At 47.7% G+C, this 10,692-nt stretch overlaps 1 protein-coding gene across 1 annotated transcript in view; it reads left to right on the top strand.

The window, feature by feature from the left end:
* Positions 1-1,272: 1,272 nt before the first annotated feature.
* The window catches only part of LOC129491396 (tumor necrosis factor receptor superfamily member 10D-like), a 28,060-nt gene continuing 18,640 nt past the window's right edge, over positions 1,273-10,692 (top strand). Inside the window, exons 1-2 of the mRNA XM_055295675.2 lie at positions 1,273-1,721; positions 10,470-10,575. Coding sequence (XP_055151650.1) covers positions 1,572-1,721; positions 10,470-10,575 — 256 coding nt within the window. The 5' untranslated portion in view covers positions 1,273-1,571. The remainder of the gene's footprint in view (positions 1,722-10,469; positions 10,576-10,692) is intronic.

Below are 10,692 nucleotides of genomic sequence, written 5' to 3'. Positions count from 1 at the left end.
TCAGTGCCTGGGTCCTGGCAAACATTTCTGACCCTAGCTCAGTGCCTGGGACCTGGCACACTTTTTTTTTTTTCACAGAATCTCGCTCTGTCACCCAGACTGGAGTGTAGTGGCACGAATCTCGGCTCACTGCAACCTCCACTTCCTAGGTTCAAGCAATTCTCCTGCCTCAGCTTCCTGAGTAGCTAGGACTACAAGTGCCCGACACCACACCCAGCTAATTTTTGTATTTTTAGTAGAGATGGGGTTTAACCATGTTGGCCAGGCTGGTCTCGAACTCCTGACCTCTTGATTCGCCCACCTCAGCCTCCCAAAGTGCTGGGATACAGGCGTGAGCGACCGCGCCCGGCCCTGGCACACATTTCTGACCCTAGGTCAGTGTCTGGGCCCTGGGTGCTCCATCGCTCAAATCCAAGCCTGTGGAGATGATGACATTTCATTCCCAGGTTTCTCATGAGCCAAAAAACCTTCATTTCTATAGCGCTATCCTCTTCTATCCGCCATGTGAGGAGTCAGGAGCCGACTCACCCCAAGGGTCTAGGAGTCGTGCCATTGACCTTACTGCCTAGGGTCACAAGCTGGCACCCTTCAATACCACACATTGGGTCTGTCCTCACAGCGGCAGTGTGCTTAACTCGATGGGGAGGTACGTAGCCCAAGGTCAGACAGTTGGACCTGGGTAGACACTAGACTTGGGGACAGACTTTGGAAGCCACTTCCCTGATTCCCGTGTCTCCATGGGGCCTCAATACCAGAGCCCTCAAGGTTGGTCAGGGAGTGTTTGTGCCTTGACCATGCAAACGGTGCCAGGTTGTGGCTAGGGATGCCCCCGGCGTTCCTCTCCCTCCTACCTACTCCTCAGCCTCTGCACATGCCCATCATGGCCTCTGTGTCCCTCATTCTGTCCACTCATGCGTTCACTGGGCCCTTCCTTGGTGCCAGGAACCTGCTACTGAGGGGTGCCAAGCCCCTGCCAGAGAAGCTTGGAGCTGAGTCACAGCAGCAAGGGGACTGGAGGCAGTGGCATCAGTGAGGCCGCTGTGGGAGGAGGGAGTGGGAGCAGAAGCTAAGAGTGGACGTAGTTCAGGGTTTAAGAAGAGGAGAGACAGGCGTCCCGGGGAGGGAGCAGGCTCAGGACGGGCCTCCAGTGCCGCCTCTGAACCTCACTACCCAGACTACAGCAGCGCAGTGGGAAGCGCCTCAGCTCCTTCCGCTTCTGCTGGCTACAGCCCGGACAGGACCCGGAATCAAACCACAGGCCCTGGGTCACCAATGCCGGCAAGAACTGGTTCCTCTCAGTCCATGCACCCACCCACACAACCCATGCCTTCCCGGAGGTGCTGGGGGAGGCCATGCCCCTTTTCTGAGTGCCTGGAAGTGACTGCGGGAAGGGAGTACAAGTGACCACGCCTTTTTCCGGGGTATAAAAGCGGAGGAGCACCTTCGATTCTGGCAGTGTAGCTGCGAGGACCTTTCCACGCGCACGAACTACGGGGACGATTTCTGATTGATTTTGGCGCTTTCGACCCGAACTTCAGGGGGGCGAAGAGCCTCCACCTTCCTCCCTTCTCATGGGACTTTGGGGACAAAGCGCCCCGACCGCCTCGAGCGCTCGAGCAGGGCGCTATCCAGGAGCCAGGACGGCGTCGGGAACCAGACCATGGCTCCTGGACCCCAAGACCCTTAAGTTCGTCGTCTTCATCGTCGCAGTTCTGCTGCCGGTGAGTCTCCGCCACGGTCCCTGGCTGGGGAAGAGCGCATTTGGCGCTGGGAGTGGGCAGGGAGAGAGGGGGACGCGGTGGGGATGCTTGGCCCGGGTCGCCTGCGGCCGGTCATGTCTGGGCAGGACGAACTCGCCGTCGGAGTCAGGGGAAGAGCGGGGTGCCTGGCTGGGCAGGAGCGACCGGGCCGCGAGGGAGCAGAGCGCGCGCTCCCCCTGACTGTCTCGTGCGGCGAGGACCGCACTGAGCTGCCGCAGAGGAAGTTCCAGAATCAGCGGAAGGAGCGAGTCCAGATGGAAACCCCAGAGTGAACCTCAGGAAGCCACAGAGCGGTTGCCTCTTCCTTTCGTTCGTTCGTTCGTTCGTTAGTTAATAACATTAACCCAGGCAGGGCGCAGTGGCTCGAGCCTGTAATCCCAGCACGTTGGGAGGCCCAGGCGGGCGGATCACCTGAGGTCAGGAGTTGGAGACCAGCCTGGCCAACATGGTGAAACCCCGCCTCTACTAAAAATACAAAAATTAGCCGGACGTGGTGGCGGGCGCCTGTAATCCCAGCTACTCAGGAGGCTGAGGCAGGAGGAGAATCGCTTGAACCCGGGAGGCGGAGGTTGCAGTGAGCCGTGATCGCGCCATCGCACTCCAGCCTGGTGGACAAGAGGGAGACTCCGTCTCAAAAAAAAAAAAAAAAAAAAAGAGAAAAAGAAAAAGTTAGCCGGGCGTGGCAGCGTGCGCCTGTAGTCCGCGCTAACTCGGGAGGCTGGGGCAGGAGAATCGCTTGAACTCGGGAGGCAGAGGTTGCGGAGATTGCACCACTGCACTCCAGCCTGGGCAACAGAACGAGACTCTGTGTTAACAACAACAACAAAAAATTAACCCTATGTTTGCATTGTTAAACGTGTTCCTTGGAGATCAGTTTGACAAACAGCTGGTGAAAAAGCTTTCCAACGCTGTTTTCTGCAACTTTCATTTCCTGTAGAGCCCTGAAAGTGGCAGGAAGCGGTTAACAAAGCTGCTTGCAGTCAGTGTCTTCCACTGCCACCCGTGTGTCCCCTCTGTATCCCATAGGCAGGACCGCGGTGTGGCCCCTTTCTTCGGCATAGAAGGTGTAAAGTTCTCGTTGTGAGTTGGCTTTGGAAACTGAGATTGGTAGTGGGGTGCACAATAAGGACATAAAAATAAAACGTGCAGACTGCCAGGACTTTTTCAGAGTGGCTGACGTTTCTGCCAACAGTACTTTCTAAGGTTCCTTACATAATACCAAAAAAACAAAAGGGGGAGGATAAAACAAGATTACAGGAACCATGAGAGTCTCCATGTTTTCTTTCAACGAAGTAATACTAAATTCAGAACAGCAGTGACATTTTCACCTCTCAAAAATTACACAACTGATTTCTACAATAGTTTATAGTGGGTGGACCTACCTGAGGCAGCTAGAAGAATGGCTGTGTCAGGACAGTGGCCCTGAAGAGAGAATGTGTGGATGACCTGTGTAGACAAGGCCAGCAACCTGAATTTCAGTTTTGCGAATGTGAACTCTATGTGTCCCAAAGGAGACTTTAATCCCTCCATCAGTCTTGCCTTATTAAATGCATTTCAATGCACAATTGCTTTTTAAAATTTTGGAGCTAACACAAATCACATTAGATGTTTTATGGCAGTACATTCAGATTGATCTTTTAAACAAGGGTATTGTGTTTTACTGCATGGGTAAGCCATAGGTTAATTCACTGTTGCCATCTAGGGGCAACTGGTTATATCTCATCCCAATGGGATATAACCCAAAGCAAATTTGCCTTTGCTAATTCCAACAGCATTGTACTAAATATCTTTGTACGTATCGTGTGTCCACATATCCATGTGCACCAGCTTATTGGGCAACTCCACAGAAGTAGAATTTTACTTTTACTTCCGTGTGATAAATGATTTCAGAAGTTTCTTTAGATGTTCACAAATTTTCTTCCAAAAGACCATTGAACTCAGCTTACACTCACACCTAGTCCACATATGTGCCTGTGTCCCTACACCCTTGCTACACTTAACTTTCATTCGTTGCTAGTCTAGGAAGTAAAACGTGATTCATCACATTGTTATGTATTTTCATTCCTTCATGGTATTAGGAATTTTCAAGGATATAGGAGTTTTGGTAGTGGGAGTAGATGACCGGGGGATCCAGATGAGACAGCAGGGGAGGGTGGCAGGGAAGACTGAATTCCCAGCTGTGAACTCGGAGAACCATGGTCAGCTGGGGCCAGTCCCTGCCACCCGCCATGCCTGTAAATGGAGATAAAGTCTCCATCTTCAGGCTGTCAGAAGGACATCAGATGAGCCTGGAGCTGAGCTCAGTTCCTGACCCCAGGTCTTGGCTCTGTCAACGTTGGACTGGTCCAATCTGTATGACAGGTGCTTCCACCCTGCCCCTCTCTTTATCAAAGTAGGAATTGAAAAGATCGAACGGCTCAGAATCTCGGACTCTGAGGCTCTCACGGACTCCTGAGATTGGAGGCTGGGAACAGCTGGGCCTTGCTGTGCTTCCCCTCCAGCTCTGTGACACTGGTGTGGCCCCAGCTCTTGCCTTTAAAGTCAAGAGAAGATAAAAATCTTCAGCCCCCCTGTGTAAACCTCAGAGGGCTGTGTTACCAGGTGTGGGGGGATGAATCACATCCTCAGGGCTGGTGTCAGTCACCCTGGACTGGATCCCTAGGGCACCTGTCCTCCACCCAGCAGAGGCTGCACCTGTTCCTACCTGCACCTCCATACCGGGCTCCCTGAGCTTGGGGCAGAAGCTTCTGAAGACTGGGGTGGAGCACCATGCGGAGGGGCTATCGAGGAACAGAGGAGCCAGAGTTCAAGTGAGGACAGCGATGGCACTGCAGGGCCACAGCCTGGTTTACCTGCCACGCTTCCAGTTGTGCTTCTGGTGGGCACCCGGCCCGGGTTGGAGTCTGAAGATGAGCAGGAAAGGTCTCCATCCAGGTGGCTGCAGATGGCTGCTCACCTAGCCCCTACTGAGAGGCCACGGTCCCAGTTCTGGTCCTCTGTCCTGTATCCAGGAGTGGCAGGGCAGCAAGGCTCTAGCTTCCAGGTTGGGGATGGGGACAGTGGGGACAGTGCCATACCCCGAGCCTGTGCTGTTGGGCAGCTGGTATCCTGCTCCCAGCCAGAGACTGTACATCTTCATGTAGTGGATTTTCCTAACAACCAGGGGACATGAGGGTGGGTTGTTTTCCCTGTTTTACAAGTGGCAAAATGAGATTCAGGAGCAATGTCTCCAGCATTTTTGTCCTCACCTTCTGTATAATAGCAGCCATATTTGGGCCTCTGAAGGGCTAGAGTTCTCTGAGCAGCTGCTTCTCTGATCTCTGTCCTGCACTTGGCCTCTGGGAGCTCCTATGGGACCTCAGCAGAGTTCACAGGGCTCTTCGGGGTCTCCTCCCCATGCCACAGTCTGGAGCCTGTCGTTAGGCAGTAAGCTGAGGCCCCCACTGTGCTCACCTCATGGGCTTGTGGGGAAAGTGATTCACCCAGGAAATAGACAGTGAGCCCTTTATTGTCTTTGGAGTCTGCTGGAGCCAGGGAGAACAGACGAACCCCATGTGAATCCTGCTTCCTGGAGCCCACAGTGTGGTGGGTGGGGTGACACCAGGAATAATATAACTAATAGGAGGTAGCATGAGGGAGGCCTGAGATCTCACCACCCTTGCCTCCCCCTCCTCCAGAGAGGCCGTGTTGGTGCAAGGCCACAGAATGTGGTATTGTTGGCCTGGAGGATGGTGTTTGGTTAGAGTCACCATTGAGAGTCACAGAGGGAAGCGAAGCTCCCCTTTGGGGCTTTTTTTTTGGCTGGACCTGAGAATTAAATTGACATAAGACAGGTACACAGGAGAAAAGCACATACGACTTCTTTTTTTTTGAGATGGAGTCTTGTTCTGTCGCCCAGGCTGGAGTGCAGTGGTGCAATCTCGGCTCACTGCAACCTCCGCCTCCCAGATTCAAGCGATTATCCTGCTTCAGCCTCCTGAGTACCTGGGATTACAGGTGCCCACTGTTGCGCCCGGCTAATTTTTGTATTTTTAGTAGAGACAGGGTTTTGCCATGTTGTCCAGGCTGGTCTTGAAGTTGAGCTCAGGTGATATGCCCGTCTCGGCCTTCCAAAATGCTGGGATTACAGGCGTGTGCCACCATGCCCAGCCAACACACACTTTTATTTAGTGCAAGTTTTACCTGGCATAGAAGAAGCAGTGAGAGTCAGTTACTTATATATTGAATTAGACCAAGTAACTTGTGAAGAAGCAAGTAAATATGTGGAGGCTAAAAAGATGAGTGGTTCTATTCTAACAAGGTCTGCACAGTACTCTCTTGGCCTCGACTTCTCATCCTTAAAAATAAGGAGATTGTCCTATGCTTCCCTGGGGACTTTCATCTCCTGCTTTTAGGAAACACAAAAGAGGTCAAAGCAACTTCTTGCGCCTGCTGTTTTTCAGTAGCCTTTAATTGATAATAGTCAATGGGCCAGGGTGGGTGGGCAGGTGCGATGGCTCACATCTATATTCCTGTCCAGGTGGGTGGATCCTTAGAGCCCAGGAGTTCAAGAGCAGCCTGGGAAACATAGCAAAATGCTGTCTCAAAAACCAAAACCAAAATAAAACAAAAAACCAAAAACCACACACACACACACAGAAAATCATGTCGTGTGAAGGGATCCAAGCAGAATGCATACCACATGATTCCTCATCTTATTAAAATACAACTAATCTATTGGGACAAAAAGCAGAAGCAGCATTGCTGGGGACATAGGAGCAAAGCAGAAGAGAGGATTACATTGAAAAATGAAGAAACACTGCAGGACGGTAGACATGTCATTATCTTATCGTGGCGATAGTTCCACAGTGTATACATACATCTCAACCTACCAAACTACATGCTTCAAAAATGTACACCTTGTTTCATATCCATTATACCACAATAAATGTATTTTTTAAAAACCTTCAATAGAATATAAACACTTGAGTGTATACTGTATTCCCTATAGCACTTGCACATAGATCATGGAAATATGCATGCATAAAAAGTCAGTACCCAATTAAAATGGAATTCTAAAAGGTAATTAACATTACAATGTGCAGGGGAAAAAGGAGTAAAAAAATTAGACTAGACAACCATAGTTTAAATGGTAAACTTATAAGTCTATTTTGACTATCAATTATTGCACTAACTGTAAATCCACTGGGCACTACAGTTCAAAGATAAAAAGGGTTTGAAGGGCTGAAAAAAACAAGACTCAGCTATATCTTGTCTATATGAGATGGGCCTTAAAAGGAAGACTCAGATGCTGTCTGTGGAAAGCAAGTAGGTGGAAAAAGATACGCCATGCAGAGTGTAAGGCCAAGAAAACTGCCGTGGCTATTCTCAGTATCACATGAAGTTGATTTTGTTAGCGGTGGGCGAGATTCGAGTTACCCTACGTTGAAGGCGGCCAATCCGTACGGGTCCACAGCACCTTCAGCTCTTTGCCTCCTGAGAAGAAAGAATTGGACTGAGGGGCATAAGGTAGAAGGAGAGACGGAGGCAAGTTTCAGAGCAGGAGTGAAAGTTTATTAAAAAGCTTTAGAACAGGAAGGAAAGGAAGGAACGGAAAGAAAAGAAGGAAAGTACAACTTGGAAGATGGCCAAGCAGGTGACTTGAGAACAGTGCACAGCCGGACCGCCTGAGTTGGGGTTTTATAGGTTGGCATACTTCCAGGATCCTGCCTTACTTCTCCCCACTCCTGAAATCTTACTGGGAAGCTGCTGATCAGTTTCAGGTGTTTTCTATGTATTAGGAAACTGCCTTTTACTGGCATCGGCTGTAGCCAGTTCTTACTTTAGAGACACAGTTATCAACCACCTGATGGTCGCCCAACACTGCTGGTGTCAGAAGCGGGGAGCCCTCTCCTGTCCTGCTCATACCTAACTAGCTGCCTACTGTAAGAATTTTAGGACATTGAATATTATGGGAGCTCAAAAGGGACCCTTGTCGTTAAAAAGGTTAATTCTTCAAGGAGTATAATAATAATCACAAATTGTATATGCCTAGTAATATAGCTTCAAAACACATGATGCAAAAATAGAATGAAAAGGAGATTAAATCATCTGTTTCTCTGTAATTGATAGAACAATCAGATGAAAACCCTGGTAAAGTGGCAAGCAATCTGCACACTATCAACCACCTTGATTTAACATTTAAAGAGCAGGAGTGGAACATCCACTGAACACTTATTCCTTTCTATGCTCCTGATACTTTCACCAAGATAGACCAGGTTCTGGGATATAAAACACGCGATATGACCCTAAACTTAATGAAACGAGACTGGAAATCAGTAAAAGTATCCATAGGGAATTCTAAAATTTGGTTATTGAACAATACACTTCTAAAAAATCTGTGGTTCAGAGAAGAAATCAAAAGGGAAGGTAAAATGTTTCAAAATAAATAATAATATAACATCAAAACTGGTGGGAAATGGCTAATAGTGCTCGGGGTGAAATAATACAGCTTTCAATGTTTCTATTAAAAAATCAGGGGTTGGGGAGATGGGAGTTACTCCTGAAGGGTATGCAGTTCCTTTCTGGAGTGATGAAAATATTCTAAGATTGATTATAGTGATGATTGCATAGCTATAAGTATATTAAAAACTGCTGAAATGCAGACTAAATGGGTGAATTATGTGAATAATCATAATTACTAATTATGTGAATTGTGTCCCATTAAAGCTGTCAAAAAAAGAAAAAAATGTGAAATTTATGGCCTGAATATCTACATTAATCAATCATAAAATATAAGCATAAATTTAAACCAAAGTAACAAGGAGGAACATAAATCAAGGAAATAGAATAGAAACCACAAAAAGAAGTGACAAAACGGACTGTGTGTGGTGGCTTACGCCTGTAATCCCAGTACTTTGGGAGGCCCAGGCAGGCAGAACGCTTGAGCTCAGGAGTTAGACCAGCCTGGGCAACGTGGTGAAACCCCAGCTGTACAAAATACACAAATGTTAGCTAGGCATTGGGGCACACTCCTGTCTGTGGCCCCGGCCACTTGGGGACGAGGTCGGAGGACCACTTGAGCCCGGGAGGCAGAGGTTGTAGTGAGCAGAGATTACGCCACTGCACTCCAACCTGGATGACAGAGGGAGATTCCGTCTCCAAAAAAGAAAAAAAAAAAAAAAAAAGAGTTTAGAAAATGAATAGTTGCTCTTGAAAAGGAGTAAGAGTGTGAAAGCAGAGAAGGGAGACAGAGACATCGCCTGAACCTAGAGGGACCCCAGCCCGAGAAGGAAGGATTTGGGAAACGTGCGTTAGCTTCACTGTCACCAACTGCTAGGCAGGCTTTGATGTGGAAGAAAGCTACATTTTGTCTTGTTGAGATCCAGGCAGTTGAACAGAGCCCAAGGTAAGTAGCTTGTATTGTAACCATTTTGTTTTTGCTCAGGAGCAAGGTTATATTCAATTTAATTAAATGTAAATTTACAATTAAATTAATTTTGTACTTTTACACACTCCCAACTTAAAAGTTACAAAAACTGTGCCAAAAAATTTGAAAAATAGCTGTTGGCATGATGAAAGCTATTATTGAATTCTTCAGTGTGTACTTTCTACAAACAAGGAAATTAACATCAACACGTTACCACTATCTAATACGCAGACTCTATTCCGATTCTCCAGTTGTCTTCTCTTCGTCATTTATGACACAGAGATCATGGCCAGAATCCCTGAATTGCTGTTTCATCTTTTTCTGTCACTCTTTGATATTTAGTGAGAACAGCTTGTCAAGGTCCTTTGTGAAGCAGAAATTACTTAATGTTTGATGCTATATCCTGACTTTCTTTAAGGTTATAACCCTCATTTGTAAAAATGTGTATTTTTATGTGTGTGTCTGTGTGTGTGCGAGAGAGAGAGAATATTCACCCACTGGTAAATTAAACACTTGGTCAAACTAAATATATTAGATGCTATTTCTGCTTGAAGGGCTCATATGTTGTGTTTTTTTTTTTTTTTTCTTGAGACAGAGTCTCGCTCTTTCGCCCAGGCTGGAGTGCAGTGGAAGCTCCGCTGCTGGGTTCACGCCATTCTCCTGCCTCAGCCTCCCAAGTAGGTGGGATTACAGGGCCCACCACCATGCCCAGCTAATTTTTTGTATTTTTAGTAGAGACAGGGTTTCACTGTGTTAGCCAGGATGGTCTCAATCTCCTGACCTCACGATCCGCCCCTTTTGGCCTCCCAAAGTGCTGTGATTATAGGCGTGAGCCACCGCACCTGTCCTTTTGTATTCTTATAAAATCTTTTCTTGCCAACTACAGTGATGTTTTCCTGTTACCCAACTCACTTGGCAGACTGAGGCAGGAGGATCACTTGAGGCCAGAAGTTCCAGGCTGTGGTAGACTATGATCACACCTGTGAATAGACACTGCATTCTAGCCTGGGCAACATAGCAAGACTATAAAAAAAAATTAACTCTTCTGCTCACATTTTCTGGGGTAAAGATATTTTATGTTATAATATGAGAAAAGGATACAGAGGTGTTTTTCTTTGTAGAAATTAGCTGCCTAACAGGCCAAGGGACAAACACTGATGCAAAAGAATGAAAGTTTGGAGCAGGAAAAAAGTCCAAGCTCTGATGGGTTTTGTCACTTGGGGTGAAGGGAATGTGAGACGGAGCCTGGGAGAGGTGGGGTCTGGAAGCCACTTACGCCCATCTCTGCCTTGTCCCCACAGGTCCAGGTTGACTCTGCCACCATCCACCGGCAGGACAAAGTTCCCCAGCAGACAGTGATCCCACAGCAACAGAGGCGTAGCTTGAAGGAGGAGGAATGTCCAGCAGGTGCACTCTTATTTTTAAAAATCAGTTTATTTTTAATTGACAGATAAACGTTGTATATATTCATGTTGTACACCATGATGTTTCGAAATATGTACGCATTGTGAAATGGCCAAATCA

This window comes from Symphalangus syndactylus, chromosome 10 (genome assembly GCF_028878055.3).
Source record: "Symphalangus syndactylus isolate Jambi chromosome 10, NHGRI_mSymSyn1-v2.1_pri, whole genome shotgun sequence".
NCBI classification, from domain to species: domain Eukaryota; kingdom Metazoa; phylum Chordata; class Mammalia; order Primates; family Hylobatidae; genus Symphalangus; species Symphalangus syndactylus.
Note: the sequence above shows the minus strand (reverse complement) of the source record. Positions and strands in the feature narration are given on the sequence as shown.